This window comes from Podarcis raffonei, chromosome 5 (genome assembly GCF_027172205.1).
Source record: "Podarcis raffonei isolate rPodRaf1 chromosome 5, rPodRaf1.pri, whole genome shotgun sequence".
In the NCBI taxonomy this organism is placed as follows: domain Eukaryota; kingdom Metazoa; phylum Chordata; class Lepidosauria; order Squamata; family Lacertidae; genus Podarcis; species Podarcis raffonei.
Genome location: NC_070606.1, coordinates 72,567,967 through 72,588,750, shown reverse-complemented (window position 1 = coordinate 72,588,750; position 20,784 = coordinate 72,567,967). Strand labels below are relative to the sequence as shown.

At 42.0% G+C, this 20,784-nt stretch overlaps 1 protein-coding gene across 4 annotated transcripts in view; it reads right to left on the bottom strand.

Annotated features, from left to right (window-relative positions):
- NYAP2 (neuronal tyrosine-phosphorylated phosphoinositide-3-kinase adaptor 2) overlaps positions 1-20,784 on the bottom strand; it is a 151,801-nt gene that overhangs the window by 24,838 nt on the left and 106,179 nt on the right. For 3 of the 4 annotated variants that reach the window (XM_053390064.1, XM_053390067.1, XM_053390065.1), the window contains exons 5-6: positions 9,677-9,889; positions 9,101-9,142 (exon numbers count right to left, since the gene is read on the bottom strand). In XM_053390064.1, coding sequence (XP_053246039.1) covers positions 9,101-9,142; positions 9,677-9,889 — 255 coding nt within the window. The remainder of the gene's footprint in view (positions 1-9,100; positions 9,143-9,676; positions 9,890-20,784) is intronic. The other variant, XM_053390066.1, reaches the window with a different exon arrangement.

The following is a 20,784-nucleotide window of genomic DNA, read 5'->3' as shown; positions in this document are numbered from 1 at the left end:
ATCCAGTTTTCTCCTACAAATCACTGATAGATTGTAGATTGCCCTATCACTTAAAAGATCGTAAAGTATAGTATTAGGGGATAGGGCTCTATAATGCAGGAGGATCCAATATTTCAAGGTCCTCAGCCATGCCCTTACTGATAAAGGCAGTATTCCCAGCTCACAACATATTGTTTCATATTTTACAGAGTTTGCAAGTCCTAATAATGACCTCAAAAGGGATGCGTGAAATTTATCCAACCTCTTGAGGTCACCTGAAATCCACACTGGTGTGCCGTATAGAAGTTGGGCACAGAGTTTCATGTCAATCACTTGCAATACAGCTGGAATAAATCTGTTTCCTACTGGAGAAAAAAAATAGGATTTAATATGGTGGGCTGTTACTTTGGCCTTAGCTATTGCAGCACATATATGTGTATTCCAATTCATATTATTTTTGAATGTGATTCCCAGATAATTGAAGTGCTTAACTTCCTGTATTAGATGTCCATTAATTATACAGCCTTTTGGGTTCCCTCTCTTTCTGAATTGCATAATCTTTGTCTTATCATAATTAATTTTGAGATTATTGAGAGAGCAGTAGTTTGAGAAACTCTTAAATAATTTTTTTAAACCCAAAACAGAGAGTGAAATAATTACAGCATCATCTGCATAAAGTAATAAAAAGAGTGGGCTATTGTTTAAATAAGGAGTATGAGTGGTTGCATTTTGAAGAAATAATGGTAGGTCAGATAGAAATAAATTAAATAGGGTAGGGGCCAAGATATAGCCTTGCCTAACTCCTCGATTATTCAGAATAGGACCTGCAAGTCTACCATCTTTTGATACTTTAACATATATTTGGTTATTAGAATGTAAACTTTGAATCAGTGTAAGTAGATATGGGTCGATACCAAGGTGTTCTAGTTTAGTCCATAGTTTATTGCGGTCGACCGAATCAAAGGCACTTTTTAAATCCACAAATGCCACAAAGAGTTTTCGTTTATTTCTCATGACATATTTATCCACAAGATGACTTAACACTAGACACTGGTCAAGAGTTGACGAGCCTGCCTTAAAACCAGCCTGCTCTTTACCAGGTAGACCTTTTGTCAGCATCCATTCTTCCAATTTAATAAGCAGAGATTTGGCATAGATTTTACTTATGCATGGTAACAAACTTATAGGCCTGTAGTTCTCTTGGCAATTCCTATCACCTTTTTTAAAGATTGGTACCACTATTGAGTTGTTCCACGACTTAGGTACAAGAGCTGAGTGATAGATAGAATTAAAAAGCGGTACAAGTTTATTGGCCCACCATTCTAGATCTAATCTCAACAGGTCTATTGGAATGCCATCCATACCAGGTGATTTCCCTTGCTTAAACGAAAAGATTATCCTTTTCATCTCCTCAACAGTAATTTGAAATTGTGTGGTTTTTGCCAGAGAAAATTTAAAATTTTCCTTTTTACAAACTTGGTGATCATAAAAAACGGCAGTAAAATGTGAAATCCAAGCCTCATCGCTTATATTAGGGAAATCAATGATATCTTTTATTGAGAGAAGTGACCAAAAAGTTTTGGTATCTTTAATTTCTAATGCAGTAACAATTTTAGACCATTTGGCTAGTGCGAACTCAGATTTTTTTTCCAGGAGCATGTTCTTAAAAGCTTTTTTCATTTCAAAATAAGTCTTCCAGAGACCTTGAGAGTTGGTAATATAGGCTTCTTTTAGACAAGTTCTAAGTTCTTTCTTATAGTTAATGCAATCTTTATCAAACCAGTTATACTTATTTGAAGGTTTGTTGCTGAACTGAGGGTCTAAAAAAGAAGAAAATAAATCCTGGATAGTCTTATAATAACAATCATTATCCTCCAGGGGCATCAAATTTTGGTTAGCCACAGGTTCAAGAATAACTGGGTTATTTTCAAATACTGCTAATAGATCCTCCCTATTTTTATCACTTATATAAACTCTTTTGGCATAGATAGTCTTATCAATACTAATAAGAGGACTAATATCATTATTTCTTTATAATCTTTATTATAATCTTTATTAACTATTTTCTTTTAAAAAAAACAAGCAAGAAAATAAAAACAAAATTAAAATAATTCAGATTATTTACTGGCACTTTAGTTAGGAAATAGCCTATTTCTTTCTCATGCAAACAATGCCTCTGTATGTTTATTCCCATTCAAGATCGAAATGCTGCATCTTAAATTGCTTTATGTAATAATGGAGCTGCATGTCATATAGAATTATAGAGTTGAAGGGACCCTGAGGATCATCTAGTCCAGGAATATGTAGCTGTCCCATACAGTGATTGAACCTGCAACCTTGGTGTTATAATAATAATAATAATAATAATAATAATAATAATAATAATAATAATAATTGTATGCTGCCTATCCGACTGGGTTGTCCAAGCCACTCTGGGCGGCTCCCAACAGAATAGTAAAACATGACAAAACTCCATGCTGTAACCAACTGAGCTACGTGTGTGTGTTTCAATGAGTAGGTAGGCTAAATTTGCAGTAGTTTCCTGGTACCTGTGATCAGCAGTGGAGGCTGCTTGACTCTAGATGTCACTGTACTGCCAGATTCCTTCTCAATTTTCCTCCTCAATTCTGGGAGAGGAAACTGATAAACTCCACCCTGCTCTGCTAACCCCTCCAACTAATATAGTCATTAACAAATGCAAAGCACTACAACAAGCGTTTCTGTTCCCTCAGGCTCCCTTCCAACTTTACAGTTCTATGACTGTATAGCTTGGTCTCTTCTATATCTATCATCTATCTATCTATCTATCTATCTATCTATCTATCTATCTATCATCTATCTATATCTATCTATCTATCTATCTATCTATCTATCTATCTATCTATCTATCATCTATCTATCATCTATCTATCTATCTATCTATCATCATCATCTATCTATATCTATCTATCTATCTATCTATCTATATCTATCTATCATCTATCACATTTATATCCCACCTTTGCTCTAAGGAGGTCATGGCGGCATGCACAATTCTCTTCCCATTTTATTCTCACAACAACCCTGTGAGGTAGGTTAGGCTGAGAGACTGTGAATGAGCCACAGTCATCCAGTGAATTTCATGGCTGATCGGGGATTTGAACCCTGGTCTCCTAGTCCAGTACTCTAGCCACTACACCACACTGGCATTCTCTAAAAGAAGGCACAGATTATTATTACTTTTTAAAATTGAATTTATATACTGCCCTTATCTGGGGGTCTAAGGGCGGTTCACAGAATAAAATCAAGATATAAAACCACAAAATACCTGATAAAAATAAAAACAACAACCCAATAGCGCCCCTAGTAGTAATTTTACTACCTTGCACCTGTTCCCAGTAGAAAATCTAGTCTCTTTCCAAGTAAGAACAGGGCTGGCCCACCTATGAGGCAGACTGAGGCAACTGCCTCAAGCGGCAGAATCCCCCAGGGAAGCGAGGAGAAGCAGTGGCAGCCGCTTCTAGCAAGTTCTCGTGGGAGTTCCATGAAATCTCACTAGAAGCCACTTCCACGTGACTCTGGTGAGCAAGTCTTTGATGGAAGGGCAGCAGGGGGAGGGAGTGGCCGCCCCTGGTTAGGAGTGCCATCTGGCAACTAAAGAGACAACTCTTTAGTATTCTTCCCCTCACTGTCACAGGGCACCCAGAAAGTTTGGGGCACCCCCCCCTTCTCCCTGCTTAGGATCATCTGGAGCTTATCATATGATGGAAGGTGGCAGTGCTGTGAGCAGCACCACAAGCAGAGATGGAGGAAGCAGGGGGCGGTGGGGTTGGGCCACCCTGGATGTCTTCACTGAGGGGGGTGACGTTTGGCACGCACCCACCTGCAACTCCCAAGCCTATCATGAGCCGTCGGGGGAAGTGGGGCAGGGAGCTGCGTCGCTTTGCTGGTGGTATTCCTCCCTTCCCCCTTCATTTTGACAGCTGGGAGAGGCTTGGGAGTTGGGGGCGGGCAGTGCGTCAAATGTTGCCCCATGGGTGGCCCGCTCCGCCCCTGGCACCAGAGCGGCTATCCTGCACCTGGGAGGGCACCCTCGGGAGCATGCCCACCTTGGGCAACACGAGCATATGCTCTACTGCTGAACACAAGCAGCCCCAGGCGACTTGAGCGCAGCCACCATTTTAATTTCCCACAATGCCTCAAGGATGCTGTGCTAGGTCCATTGTGGGGAATTACCACAGTGGCTAGACTCAGCCACACAGCTCTATTCAGACTGCTGCACCAGATTCTTTCTTTTTTAAAATGGGGAGCCCAAGGTAGGCATCAGCGGTTGGCCCTCCTGGAAACCTGGCAGCTACCCAAGGATTCCAGGTACTGATTTCAGGCCTGTACAAAAGTAAATTGGGGGTGGGAGGAAGAGGATTTCAATCCAGATTCTTGTCCCGTAAGCCCTAAAGTCCAGGCCTGGAGTATCAGCGATAAAATCTGCAGCAGATGACATGATGACTTTAATTGTATACACATCGCACATCTCTGGCAAAGGAAGTTAGTTAAAGTGGTTTTCCTCCTGCTGAATTAAAAGAAGAAGACAGAATTTGCTATTCCCCTTGCATTAGATGGAGGTGAGCGAAGGCAAATTTCTCAAGCATCCTTTTTGTCAGCATTTAGACCTTAATATCTAAGATTAATAATGTATTACCACCATTCCTCTCTAATCCTAAGCACCTTTACTAAGCGCACAACTGTTTTACTTGCAAATCGTTTTCACCTGACTTCTAAATGATCTGGCCAAGTGCCAGCTTTGCAATGTTAAGAAATGAAAAATAAAACCGCAAGTAAACAATACAGTGTGGGGCAGCATCTTAAAATGGAGCGCAGTGCAATCTTTGCAGCAGTAGGTGGCAGTGCAAAATGCCTTATATCCCAAGCAGGCAGCAACGTTCTGGAAAATGCTGTTTGAAACATCCACAGTTGAGTTCGATGAAGCCTCCCATTTTGCCAACCCCCTGTGGTTTTCCACTGAAACAGCAATGGCATGTTTTTGAGGCTGCAGTGTTTCTTTCTCTTTTTTCTTTTTTCTTAAAAAATCACTGACAGCTATTCCTCTAAAAAGCCTCCTGATGGCAGAGACCTGAAATGAAACGTCCCTGAGAAATTATCTAAGAGACGAGGGGATGACACATAGCGATGAAACGCAGTGGCGAAGGCAGTGCCCAAGGTCACCTTAATATTTACAAACTCAGAGGGGAAATAGCCTAGTTTCAAAGGTACAGCATCCCAGCACATGGGCTATAATGACACAGGCTGGGAGCAATTGAAACTAATTGAATGGCGCCATGCAGTATCAGAAGTGGAAGTCGGCGAGAGGGGGGATCAGGTGAACCAGATCTGATGCTGCGGGAATGCACAGCTGTGCCTCCACATGAAAGGGGACTTGGAAGGGAGGATGGCCGCCTGCCCTCCGCTTTCACGCTGAAGATAACAAGAGGACTAGTGTGAAGGCTCTACGTCCCACTGTGCAACACCAGAACCAGCTGGGTCCTGCTGAGCTGTTAGGCGGCTCAGCTGCACGGATCCTGCTGTCTGCCGATGCAGCAGGCAAGGGGAACTGCACAGAGCCAGAATTGCTGCTTGCACTTCAGCTCAAGTAAGAGTGAGGAAGCTGAGCCCTTCAGGTCTCTCTGTCCAAGTCTTGGGAATCTCCCCAGTCCACATACCCTCACCAAGCCTGTTCCACATCCTCCTTGAGTGTTTTTGCCTGGTTGGGACATGTGCTGTGATCATGCCTCCTGCTGGCCTGGGTGGAAGATGATGTACATAGAGCCATCTTCCTTTTGTGGGGTTGAAACAAAGAGTCCCATCCATTGCTCTTCATACTTTTTCCACCTTTGGGAATGTGAGGCTGAACAGTGTTTCCATCCCTGAGCCACATCTCAGGGGTAGGTATTATGGGTAGGTATTTTCTCCTACTTTTTAAATTGCAGAGTCATCCAATCCTCAAAACTAATCTTACACAACACATCTGCTTCTATGCTTAGTGGAGATAACAACAACAATTTATTATTTATACCCCGCGGTAGTGGAGGACAGGGGTGCCTGGCGTTCTCTGGTCCATGGGGTCACGAAGAGTCGGACACGACTAAACGACTAAACAACAACAACAACATCTGGCTGAGTTGCCCCAGCCACTCTGGGGGGCTCCCAATCGAGTGTTAAAAACAATGCAGCATTAAATATTAAAAACTTCCCTAAACAGGACTGCCTTCAGATGTCTTTTAAAGATAAGATAGCTGCTTATTTCCTTCACACCTGAAGGGAGGGTGTTCCACAGGGTGGGCGCCACTACCGAGAAGGTCCTCTGCATGGTTCCCTGTAACCTCACTTCTTGCAAAGAGGGAACTACCAGAAGGCCCTCGGCGCTGGATCTCAGTGTCCAGGCTGAACGATGGGGGTGGAGATGCTCCTTCAGGAATACAGGGCTGAGGCCGTTTAGGGCTTTAAAGGTCAGCACCAACACTTTGAATTGTGCTCAGAAACATACTGGTATCTAGCCTTCCTTGTTGCATAGTTCTGTTGGGATTTTTAAAAAATATGCAGCTGAGAAAATGAACACTCAGCTGAGCAAGTAGAGACCATGAATGTTAAAAATCTAGGAATGGAAAATTTCTGTGATGCCCCACTTCCCTCGATGCCCAAAACTTGTTTTGCTTAATGGGTAAACCAGCCCTGTCTGACAGTCACCCCGACCATGTCTCTTAACTCCCACAGCTTTGCTCCATATGCAACTGTGCCAAGCTAGGACTTGGGCCAGCATCACTGTAGTGTCCCATAGGTTTGAGAAGGGTACTGACCCTGGGAAGATACCTTACACTGAGTCTGCCCTAATACCAGGAAGCCAGCAGGGGTCAAGATAACTTCAAAAGTTGCATTTATCGGTCAGCAACAGATCAACAGCTCAGCAGAGTAACTAAGCCTTGTTAGCAGGTAAGACTAAGGTTCCAGCTAGTTTCCAATTAATTATGGAAGGAACCACACCCAGGGAGGAGCGCAGTCACACTACAGTGACCAAAGAAGGAAACCCTAGTATGCATTAAGTCCATACTTTAATAGGAAGTAAACTTCGCACTTCTTGCATGTAAGGAGCAGGGGATCTGGAGAGATGCAAATGTATTACTTTACACTGGATCCCCTCAACAACCAGCCACAATCTATTTCCTCCCTGTAACTGGTGGACAGGACAATGTCTTCATAGCACATTGCAAACTGCTACACAAGATCTTGAAAAGTGCGGCTTTTTCAGTGACACATGTACACTTGAGGAGACATTTTAACAATCCAATTCTGAGAACAGCCTTGAAAGCTGGTCTACATGGGATTACATCCCCCCTTCCGAATCCACGCACATAAAAAAAAGATTGTTATAAAGCAGAAACGTTTTCTGGAAGTGTTGCAAAATATTGTGATTTGATTGGCTTTTGACATCTGGGGTTAGCTAAATAAGGGGCAATTTTAATACTGATCCCAACCCACTATGATCAGCTGTGCTGTGGGTTTATTTGCAAAAGTAAGGATGCTCATTTCAGGTGTGCTGCTGATTCAGAATTATCTTGAAGAAATAATGCCCTGTCTAAATGCCTACAGAAATTCCACCGTGTTTCAGCTTTATATCATTTTGTTCACCATCTCAAGTCATTAACAGATCAATTTGCCTGCATGAGTTTCAAAACTCCAGCTGTTTGTGATAACTGTAGATAATACAGCTATGTTACTTTTCTCTTGATCACTTCTCCATACTTTAGAGGCACGTGTTGCAAAATGCATTCACTGTATTTTCCTTTCTTTGGATAACAGCACCACACTCTGTATCTGAAACAGATAAGACTGCAAGCAATTTTAAATTCTAATCTCTGTGTTTTATAATTATAACACATTCTAGCCCAGAGTCAGGTATACTTTACTCTGGGCTGGAATATGCCAGAACTATAAAAAACAGAGATTAGAATTTAAAATTGCTTCCACGTGGAAAGCAATCTGCTTCACTCCTAGCTGGATTTAGCGGGTCCACTTACACATCACCAACAAAGAGGAAATTCACCAACAAAACAGAGGACAAGGAAGGACATTGATATAATAATAACAATAACTGCATATACTGATTTATGTGTATATGTATATGTGCAAAGTTAGAAAGAAGTTTTAGAATTTAAATAGAAATGCAATACATCTCGCCATTGTGGGGAAGACTGTGACCAGGTGACCTGTGTGCCTGTTCATTCTGCTGTCTTAGTACTAGCTGCTGAAGCAGATTAGTTCAGGGTGGGGTGGTCCAGCTGCTAAGCTGTTGTTTACTGGGAGGGAAAGGGGGCAAGGTGACAGGGAGGGTGGCGTGGATTTGTCTGGTCTGCTTTAAAAAGGAAGAACCAGGAGAAGGGACAGCAGCAGTGACCCACCTGCAGAGAAGATAACATGCTGGCTTTATCCCATCCAGTCAGCTGCTTCTGACTAACTGTTGATGGGCAACTTCAAGGCTGCTACTGTCCCTTCTTGTGCTTCTTCATTTTTAAAAGCAGACCAGACAAATTCCTGGAGGGTAAGGCTATCAACGGTTAGCTAACCCTGATGGATATGTTCTGTCTCCAGTACGATTCTGAATACCAGCTGCTGGAAAGAGCAGGAAGCGAGAGTGAAGTTGTGCTCAGATCTCCTGGGCAGGTTTCCCATAGGTATCTGGTTGGTCACTGTGAGGACAGGATGGTGGACTAGATGGGCCACTGGCCTGATCCTGAAGGCTCATCCTTTGTTCTTCCGGTCTTGCTTCAGAGTACAGGCCTCTGTAAAGTGTGACACCTGACCACCCTATCTGAAATGTAACTGACTGACTTTAAAACTTCAGCACACTTGCAACGTGCAAAATTAGGAAGTCCTTTGCTTTGCATTCTGCTATTGCAACAGTCTTGTGTGAGGAGGGCCTACAACGGTGGTGGGTTGGGAGGAAAGCTTAGACACACTCAGCAATAGAACTGATACACAATGTAAGAAACACACTTACCTGTTGCTGGACCAGTTTCCATTGGTGAGTGTGTGTAAGCTTTCAGTCTTCTAATTTAGGTAGAAGTCACTTTAGCAAGATGCATCACCTTACCTATTTTGTCTCTGGTGTTCTGGGACCAGCACAGGAGTAGCACTATATAACAAACAAAAGAAGTTGTTCAACACAGCAGGAATAGCCTTACCTATTTTGCTTCTCTTTCTACGGGATCAAACCACTGTCGCATTCTCACGCCCTGATGTAGGAGAGTCCTGATAAGCCAGAAAGCTGCTGATCTTGGATCAATGAAGCTAATAGCATGCCACCTTGGATTCTTGCATAAGGACAATGCGAAACCTCCAAGGCAAGAGCTCAAACTCCCCCCCACTCCAAAAGCCTGGCTTCATTTTGCATGGGAGAAAACAAGAAGTCCCATGATCCCCAGCAGGAAATAGGGCTTCTTGCATCATATCCACTTAAGGAGAGTCCTTGCAGGGCTTCTTATCCTCTGTTCACTCAACTGGACCCCTTTTGCATGCCTACAAAATGCTCAAAAGGCTCACATGTCATTAATCTCTCATTAACTAATATTTCCCAAAGAGCTAGATATTGTGCTAGGTAGCCCATTGCACCTGATCTAGAAACTCAGCCCTTGCATATTTATTTATTTTCTTCTGTACTCACACTTACCTGAGCTATTATTTCCTGCCAACATGGTTGGACTAACAGAAGACCTTCCGAGTCTGCTAGACACAAGCGGTGGTCCTGGTGTGCCATCCCATTCCTGAGCTTTTATTGGCTCTCTGGAGGAAGATGCCCCATGGTGACCTCCTCTCTCTTTGTTTTCCAGCTTTGGTAGTGGCTCAGTGCTGTGGCTCCTGATCTTCAGCTCATCTAATGGTTCTGCAAAAGAGGGAAAGGTCACAATCCATTATACCATGCAAATTGATTCCATCTATACGCCAGTGCTTTTTCTTTTTCCCCAGTTTAGTAATCAGCTAATTGAGCTCCACTGTAAATGCATGCCATAATCAATAGAGGACCACGATAAACGGACTTTATTAAAATTATAGTGGTGATTGAAGTTTGTGTCAGAATAGCAGGGAACATTCAGAATACAGACAGAAATGCTACATGCAGGATTAGAAGGTTGCATTAAATGTATTTCCTGAAATCTTAGATAATATAAAATACATTTCACAGGAAAGCTTTTGTGTGTTTTGTTACTGATGCCTATTCCATAGGAAGAACTCCTGTTTTCTTTTTCTTGAAAGTATGGTCACAATTCAGCTTGGATGTGCTTAACCAATGGACCTAGTGCTACCTAACCACACTGGATTGTGACTAATCTTGTCTGCTTAATGCAAGAGTTGCCCATGGGGCACCTGTGGGCATCATTGTGCTTGCCAGTACCTCTTATAGTGCCTGCAAAAGTACATATATAGCTTGCCCAAAATCCTCATTCCATGAGAGACGGTTTACTCTTCCTGCTCACTTCCTGTTTGCACTGGTTCAGCCTCTCCTACACTTGAACACACCCTTTCAGACATGCTCTCATTGGATGCACTAGAATTGAACACACTAGGATTGGATTCCCTTGCATTCTAAAGTGAGGAAAGGTGAAAGGAGCTTTTCTCTGTGAGTGTGGACAGTGGGGGATGATGTAGGTGCCTTTTTTCCATTGGGGTGGGGGATGATGAGGGCATGCAAATGTCGCCTTCATGCTCTCCAACATCAAAATCGGGACACACATTTTTCAGTCCCGAGCTCTCGTGAGAACCAGCTGACTTGTGCAAGAGCATGAGACCAAAAAATGAGCATCCTTTGGTCCAGCGCTCTGGCGCAAGCAAACTGACTTGCACCAGAGCTAAAGACAGGACATTCCAGGATCCAGTCAGAAGCTGGGGTGGCTTCTGTAATTCTGGGGTGTCGCACTCAAATTGCGTCTTGTACTCCTGTCTCTTTTTGTGCTTTTTGTGTAGAAGCCGTTTTGCGTCAAGCTACCCCCCACAGCAGACATTTTCTGATTGGCATCCATGACACTTCCTCAAAATTCTAAATGTGCCCACTGGCCCCCAAAGGTTGGCCACTCCTGGCTTAATATTATTCCTTTCAGAGCTTTCCATGTGAGAACACTGAATACTTGGGTCTTAGTCAAGGGTCATCAATGTGGTGACCTTCAGCTGTTGTTGAACTACAGTTCTCATCATCTCTAACTGTTTTGTTCTGTTTTAATCTGGTTTCAATCTAGTTGTTGTTGTTTCTTGGAGATTTCACTGAACACCAGTGTTGCATTTGTATGTAAATGCTCGAGAGATTTCGGTGGTTTATGAACAATTTATAGCACTTAATATAAATAAACAACCCAATTCTACTCCTTCTCCAGTTGCTTTTAAGCTTAAAATATTAGTATTTGCATAAACATTATGCATTTCTGTTTCACCCGTCCTCCCATAGGAAACCATGGCAGTTATGCAACATCAGAAAAAAATCTTTACAATAGTTAAAAATCTAAAACTGCATCTCTAAAAGATGAAAACATAACAAATAACAACAACGGTTGGCCAGGAAACATTAGCCAATATGACTATCTCTATTTAGCAGCAAAATGTGTGGAAAATTGTGCTTGGGGGGGGAATCACTTGGTGTATTAGATTTTTGGCTGGAAAAGCTAAACTGGACTTACTTAGATATTATGTGGATAAACCACAGAGAAATATAGAACCAGAGAATTGTAGTGTTGGAAGGGACTATGAGGGTCATCTAGTCCAACCTTCTGCAATACAGGAATCTTTTGCCCAATGCAAGACTCAAACCTGAGATCAAGACTCTCTTTTTTTTTTAAATATATTTTATTAATTTTCGATACACTTATGCCACATTAACATTTTACATTAAACTTTTCGGTTTTTTGACTTCCATCGGCTTCTCTGCCAATCATTCAAATTCTGATTTTTTAAAATACACATTTCCAAATTTCAATATTGCCTTTATACCGTCCCCCCTCTTATATTTTGCTTTTTTACAATGTTTCTTATTCTGTTACAGAGCTTCTTTAAATGCCACTAACGTTATTCCGTTATCACTTATACATTCCCAGTATTCCACTAATTTTCTCCAGTCCTCAATGAATTTTTGATCTCGTTGATATCTAATCTTCCCAGTCAGTTTATCAAGTTCCGCATAGTCCATCAGCTTCATTCTCCATTCCTCCAACGTTGGTATTTGTTCTTGTTTCCATTTCTGGGCCAGTAATATTCTTGCCGCTGTCACTGCATATTGGAAAATTTTATGATCCTTTCTATTTATTTCATCACCAACAATTCCTAAGAGAAAAGCCTCTGGTTTCTTAACAAATGTATATTTCAACATTTTTTTCAGCTCGTTATATATCAATTCCCAGAAGCTTTTCACTTTCTTACATTCCCACCACATATGAAAGAATGTACCATCTTTTTCTTTACATTTCCAACACTTCTTACAAGACTCTCATGCTTTACCAACTGAGCTATCTTGTGGGCTCTTTTACCACTGTATGGTGGGGCTTTGTCTTACATGTCTGTAATGAACAATTGTACCAGTCTCTTCCCTCAGCCTTACCAAACATATGGAAAACGTAATTTTTGAGCCGCATGCCTTTTCAACTCCTTATTGACTTTGCTACAAAATTTTGTGATTAATTTATGTAATCTATGGTATACCTGATATGTTTTTTTCCCCTGTGGGGTACTTCATCCTGATCCTATCTGATTTGACCTTTTTAAAATCTTTTTCTTGGTACTGTTTTGCATTATTTTCATAAAAATCAGAATTAAAAATATTACACCAAAAGCAGGAATTCCCTGGCAGCCCATGTCCTCGGAGCCATTGCCTCCTCTAATGAAAAATGTACCATGCCGCTCTAAATGGTCATAGCTTCCCCCAAAGAATCCTGAGAGTTGCTGTTTGTTCAGGGTCCTGAGAGTTGCTTGGAGAATCCTATTCCTTTCGTAAGGCTACAATAACCACAGTGGTTTAACAGCCCATCTCTCTCCCCAGGAAACTCTGAACATTGTAGCTCCATGAGAAGCACAGGCCTTTCTTAAGCTCCTAAGAACACCCAGCACCCTCAACAAACTATAGTTCACAGGATGTGGGAAACCACAACTGACTAAAGGGTAGGGCGGTTCATAAAAGACTTTTTTTTTTGAAAATGCCTGCTCCAAAGGTCTTATCTTACTACACTAGGGAATATATAGCTATATCTGAAATTTCATGCATTTCAGTTAATATCTTGACCCTCCTCCATGAAAATAGCTGTTTACTTGGCCGTTTTCCTATGTCGTGAAGGCTGAAATTTCAATTCAGTGGAGCAGGGTCAAGATATTAACTGATATGCATGAAATTTCAGATATAGCTATATATATAAATTTCAGATATAGCTATATAGCTATATTGTTTTTTTTAAAAAAAGATTTTTATGAACTGCCCTACTAAAGGGGCATGATACTGCTTTAACTGTGTGGTGCAGATGTAGCCAAACTTTGCAGCATTTCACTACAAAACAAAAGCGTAGACTGGGATGCAGATTAATAAGCATCCTGTTGTAATATCAACATTGCAAGAGAACCTCCCAAGCTTGAGGGCTGAACGATGACATGGATGGAAAGGATGAAGAGGGGGACTCTGGGATGAGTTCTATTTGTATCCCACCTTTCCTTGTGGTGGAAATACATGCCCACCCCCCATTTTATCCTCATAGCAACCCTGTGAGGGAGGTCAGGTGGAGGGACAGTGACTGACCCAAAGTCAATGAGGTTCAGGGCTGATTGGAGAACAAACCCCCTGTGTTGCCTAGGAAGATGAAAGGCTTAATAGGGAACAATGAGGATAATAATACTTTGCATTTGTGCAACATTTTAGAGCATTCAAAACACTTCACATGCTAGATCTCAGTAATTGTACAGAATATCTAAGCCTTGCTATGCACTTCCAAATGAAAATTTGTAGTCCAATCCTAGCAATGTTTACAGAGAAGCAAGTTCCACTGAGTTCAGTAGGATTCACTTGCTTCCTAATATGCCTGCTTACGATGTCAACAGGGGATGTGTGAGGCGGCCCCACCTTGCCGCCCTGGGCTCCTTTGGGAAAGACAAGATATAAATGCAATACATAATAATAATAGCAGCCTCACAGTCAGAGCTCTGGGCCAGGCCCTTCCTTGCTTTGAAGTGTCCCTGCCTTAGACCCTGCATAGGAGAAATATTTGCAAATCCAAATATTCACTCCCCCCATTGACTTTCATTGGTAAAATCAAAACAACAATGAACTGCTTGTTTTTGCAATTGGTACTTGACATTTGGAGACATTGTAGCCCCTCAAGAGGGGGATTAATCCTACAAATCTTCAGATTGGTAGGCCCAGCAGTGTCCCCCCCCCCCGCTAGCCACTATCTCATGATCTCATGCTTCCTGAACTCCGTGGTTGATCACCTAAGCCCCTTGAGGATTGGAAACTGAGAGCTAGCTGGGGTGTTCCAAGAGCTAGCTGAACTTCCCAAGGTCCCTGGCCAACACTGTAACCACTACACCATGGTGGCTTTCATCAGGAACTATTGGAAGAGAGTAGAAGGAACAGCATAGCATGTGGATAGAAAGAGGGCAAGGGAGTGAGATCTGTGCAAAATAAGAGGCAATGCAAAACTGGCCCTTATCCAGGTGACAGTGATTTCTGCTTTCCATTACAATCCATTTGGCTTGCTATCCAGAACACTTCTCCAATACTCCATCAGAACCCTTTGGGTAAAATGTTGCATGTCGAAAACACATCCTCGGTAGTGTTAACCAATTCTGTTAATCAATTCTTGAGACCATTCTTGTGCACAAAAATCTGTTTGCAGTTGACAGGTCAGTTAATATATTTACATGGCAAGCTTCATTTTTGTGGTTATCTAAAAACTAATAAAGCTAAAAGAAATGAAACAGTCTGGATCAGTCTGCCATCTCACACGGTCCATTCTTTGCCTAAAGAACATTGTTATTGGATGATATTTATCAGCAACACAAAAGCACAACTTTTAAAACATTGCTATTTTCCAAACCCTATAAGAAGGAGGAAAAAAACATAAACCAAGGGAAATTACATTTTCAGAGAGCATCATTCAGGAGACCTTTCCATTGTCTGGATGTGCAGTGGTGAACTTTTTCCCCGGATTTAATATTCTTTGATGAATATGAAAAGATAATTTGGTGTGCCCGCTCTCTGAAATCTCCCACAACATCTGAAGCAAAGGTTGCCTTCTTTTCTGTGGTCCAATTCATCACACCTCTGCAAACAAATTGGGGCTGTGCTTGCCACACATATCAGCACAGATAAAGTTTTGTGAGTAATAATAAAGTTTCAGCTCAGCTGCAGCGCCTAGAGCATGTCAGGAGCTCGTCCTACACTGGAGCAGGACCCTGGCAGAGACACATGCCCGACTGGCATGTTCTCTCCCTCCTTGTCGATCATTCGGGAGCCTCAAAAGCTTTCTTCAGCCTGAACATCACAGCGACTGATGCCAACAGACACCGGCACACTTAGGGATCCACAGAGTCTTCGCAGCTTGCGTAACAGACCTCAGCTACTCAGCATTTTGGCTAATCTACTTTATTTACATATAAACACACATGGAGCACTGCAACATGGCTCGTTCTCTCTCTAGGATCAGACAGCAAAGAGAAAGAACAAGGACAATAGTCCCACTTCACAGAACACAGTAACACAAACATCCTGTCTCCATCACTTCCCACTCTGTGGAGTCAAAACATATATCGTCATGTGATAGACAACAATCCCATGACTGCAATCATGGAGCAGGAATTCTAACAGAGCAGTGCAAATTCTATCACATCAGAGCAAATTCCACCATTTCAGCTCTGCTGGTGCAAAGCACTTCGATGCATGCAATGGAACTTCCTCTACTGTCCCTGCCACCCACCCCAGCACCCTAAAATAAGCTCTGGAGCAAATTTGTGGTTTGAGGGACAGGAGCAGAAGAGGGAATGGAAGTCCTGTTGCATAGCATTGGATACCAATGTGTATTTTAGGGTGTAAATGTACCCCTGCCAGTACGGGCCAGTCATGACTGACTCTAGGGTTGCGTGCTCATCTCGCTCAAGAGGCCGGGAGCCGGCGCCGGCCGAAGACACTTCCGGGTCACGTGGCCAGCGTGACGGAGCTGCAACTGGCGAGCCAGCACCAGTGCCGCACACGGAAACGCCGTTTACCTTCCCACTATAAAGTGGTACCTATTTATCTACTTGCACTTAGGGGTGCTTTCGAACTGCTAGGTGGGCAGGAGCTGGGACCGAACGATGGGCGCTCACCCCGCCGTGGGGATTCGAACCACCGACCTTACAATCAGCAAGTCCTAGGCACTGAGGTTTTACCCACAGCGCCACCCGCGTCCCTCATTTTAGGGTGTATTGCATCACAAAATACATATTTTATATGTATTTTTTATATATGCAGATCTTGAAATGTACTTTATAATAGAATTTGTATTTTGTAAAAAAATTGGGTACCTTTTCTGAGCCAAAAACTATGTCACAAATTTTGGAGAAATCTGAATAATAAGTACATTCCAACTGACATGTGCAGGTCACATCACTTCCCACTGGAATTCATAGGGAAGGAATTCCTCAGGCACCTCAACCTGTTGCATCCCTTCGTGGTTACTAGGCTTTTAAATGCGAGAGGCAGAGTCTGGCAGGAGAGGGCATGTAGGCTCTGTACAAACTGTGAATTCCATTTAATAAGCTACAGCTTAAAACAAAAGCAAACTAATAAATCAAAGCTGCGGAATTGCTTAATCTAAAAACTCTCTCATTGAAATGAATGTACTCTACCTAGTCAGTCTCACACGCCTCCTAAGCACATATTAATTCTGGAGCCTGGCTGTTATAATGCTGAGTGACAAACAGTAAAGATCTCTTTTTAGGCGGCAGAAAAGCGCAATCGAAGGAACTGCAAACGAGGGCAAATCTCAGCTAGTCTTCTATAAGTAATCCAAAATGTATCAGATAACAATGCATGTATTATTCATTCATCTTTGTCCCCTGTCTGCTATAAATCTAAATAAATCATAAATCACCTTTGCAGAAAGCAATTTTTTTATTTATTTAGAGAGAGAATGAGAGCCAGTTTTGCCAAACTATATTACTAATATGAAAGGTACTTTAGAGCAGCGCTGCAAAACAAGGTCACACTGACCCATGGTGAAATTTAGCATACTGAATGGCTTTGAACCCATTCACTGAATAGTTTCTGAGTCGTCCCCCTGGGAGCTGATTTATACAACTACCCAGTACCTGGGAAATCACCATATTTTCTTGTTGATGGGTTTTGGAATGATAAAGCAGTCTGATAAATACTGGCCTTTATGTCAGTATCATGATTCATGATGTCCTGGCTGTAGCACCTTGAAATATATCAAATCATTTTTTTATTTATTTAGGTAATATAGGCTTTGTGGAAAGATTGCCCCACAGATATCAGTTCAGCACCAAATGTTGGGTACACCCAGCAACCATTAAAAACATGCTTTGAAACATCCTCTTTTTCATGGGTAGAGTCGTCATAGCGACCCATAGTTAAAAGTAGAAGTTAACAGATGTGTCCCTCTTTTTCGCTCTTCAGAATATGGCACCCCAATTTCCTGACTATTAATACTAGCTCTTGACATTGATTGTTAGTGCAACTGATACAGATGTTTTACTGACATGATATGTATTGCTATACGTTGTTATATGCCATTTGTTTATTTGCACTACAATTCTTTTAAATGAAAGCTGGTTTACAAATTATTATTATTATTTAGAAATGCATCAATACGATGACTTTTCCATGCACACTACACTTATGAGAATCAGCCTCAAGTTTCTTAAGGATCAGTTTTCAAAAGCAAAAAAGAAATGTTCTTTTATTTCTCGGTGTGGAACTCTGCTTGGGAACCATATTTGAGAACTACTTGGGCGGCTCAGATGGATGACACCCACATCTGACTATGCATCTGAGTGCAGATGATGTTCATCCACATGCCTTTACTTTTAAAGGGATGCACATCTAAATGCACACCTCCATTCTGCCCCAACTTACTCATTTTATACAACTGGGCTGGATCAAGGAGCATCACTTTGGTTTCCTTGACAATAGAGACATGGTCTTTCTCCCTGCAAATACGGTAGTTTCTTACCCATTCCAAAAGCTCCTATTTAGCACCCTGCATTTCACACTAATCTACATGCATTGCACATACAGCTTCAGCTAAGACCTGAATGAGTTCTAATCAAGTTGATTTGATTCTGGGAACCAACCTTTGAATAGATCCTTTGATTTCCCACCCTGTAGTCACTGCCAGCTGCCACCACCATCTTTTCACTTGCCCTCGCTGCTGCTGCCACCATCTTACCATTATTTAGATCATATGGGCCACGCTCCAAAAAAAAAATAGTTGAGTCAAAGGACGTAAGTGCACTTAACTCTCTGGTGGATTGCCTTGGCACATATGTGCACAATACGTTTTAAATGGCCATTGTACGGGAACGTCTATAGGAGCTCTTTCATATGTAATGTACTTTGATTGTAATATTGAAAAATCTCTGCATTCATTAGCAAATTGGCAGGGATTGGCATGCCAGCTGCAAATCAAATACATTATTCTGCAGCATTTAGATGCATATTCTAGTTTTAAAAATGCTACATATTAAAATCTGCAGCTACAAATGTAAAGTATTATTCAATTTTGAAATCAGAGAGAACAGACCTCTGTTCTATGAATGGATATAATTTCTTCAGGAAATGTATAGAGATATATGAGTACATTTATTGTAACTAAAAAAAAATGTATTATGGACCTTATTGTCCAAGACCAGACATTTTAGGGCAATTTATTTTTTATTAATATTATTATTCTTAGAGATAAATCTGTTATTCAATAGGCATGAAATGGAATCTTGAACTCTCATTTCCCAATGCATCTCTTGCAATTTTGTATAAAGGTATTCCGCAACTGCTGTGACAGATTTGTATCTTACAAGGTAAATGCTCAGTCAATGAAACCTGATGTTGACTGCGGTAGAAATATATACAGTAGGTTGGGATTCAAAGCATAGCTTGAAGATTGTCCAAAGGCTTGGCTATGCCTGCTGCCCAGTGAAACTGTTGACTTTCTTCCCACCAATGAATGCCATGCCTTTTCACAAACTACAGTGGTACCTTGGTTCTCAAACTCAGCCCATTCTGGAAGTCCATTCAACTTCCAAAACGTTTGAAAACCAAGGCACACCTTCTAATAGGCTGATTGGCCCCGGAAATGATGCCGACAGCTGAAACGGATGTTCGGCTTCCATAAAACGTTCGCAAACTGGAACACTTACTTCCAGGTTTGCGGAGTTCGGGAGCTGATTTGTTCGTCAACTAAGCTGTTCAGGAACCAAGGTACCATTGTACTTCGAAAAGCCCCCTCCATATCAGAAGAGGTTTCCCATGAGGGATAGGTAGCTAATCCTAAACATACACAACTTTCAAACCTCTTTTTGTACATAGAATTCATTACACAATTCTGTAGATTATACTGTAAACCAACCTTTGATTCTCAGATGAAAGGGCAGTCTAGAAATTCAACAAACAAATAAATAATAGATTCAGGCCATATATATGAACCAATTTATGCTGTCAGAACTGGCAACAGGAACTGGATGATAAGTTTTCATCCCACCTACTGCATCCTTCTGGACCAGAACAGATTACATTACGAGACTCATCACATTCAAAGGACTCTCTCCTCGTTACCCCCTCATTGTAAAAGCCAAACTTTTCTGAATAAGGCAACAGCCCTTTCGTCATGAACCCGGACTCAGATTCCCATTCTTTAGGAGAAGAGGTTGAGGACTCTGAACTTGAAGGGGAAAGGAATGCAGAGCCAACCTTGGAAGAGTTTCCAGCTCCAGAAGCACTTGCACTGGACAAGCCTGTGTGGTTAGTACCCCTCCAGCCCCACGATGTGACACCGCTGTCCTTGGACTCGGAAGACTCCATTGTAGAAATCCCAGTGATAGCAGAGCTCAGCCACACAGTTACAATAGGAGACAACTGAAGCAAGTTGGGCCCCTTTAAATGAAGAAGCACCGTCCCGTGCAGTTAGGGCTACTAGTGCTATATAGGGATCAGTTTGTTGCTTCAGCAATGGCAGAGCTCTGTGTCCCATAGCAGAGCCTGAGCACTCCATTAAGCCTGACCCGTAACTTGCCTCATGCCTGAGCCTTGTCTAAGATCTCAGAAAGTGTTTGCTCCCTGCTGAAACAACTCCTCTTACTACAGATGAGCAGCTTCAGCCTGTGATCTGTCCATGGTACTGATCAGCTCTGCCCCTAGTTTATATGATTCTCCTCAACCAGCAGAGTCTTGGCTTGCTGGCCTTGACATTTGCTTTGTTCAAGTTTACGTTCACTTTACCTATTGAAACCTAACCTTGATTAATGTGACCTAAGTGACCATGCTTCATTGGCCACAATGCTACCTGATTAAGAAGTGCCACAATAGTATTTCATTTCCCTAGAGCTCAGAGCCTAGCCAGAGCAAGACAGGACAAGCCCCTTACCCTGTTTCAATGTTGCTGTCTATTCAATCACTTTCTCTAACCTTCCTTCTGTACACTGCTATAGACTGCATCTAAAGGGATAAGGCAACTGAATAAGCAACGGTGATGATTTCAAGGGAGTGGACCCACTCCAGAAAAGGTTCCCAGTAACAATACATTGACTAGAGCTTCCCATGCC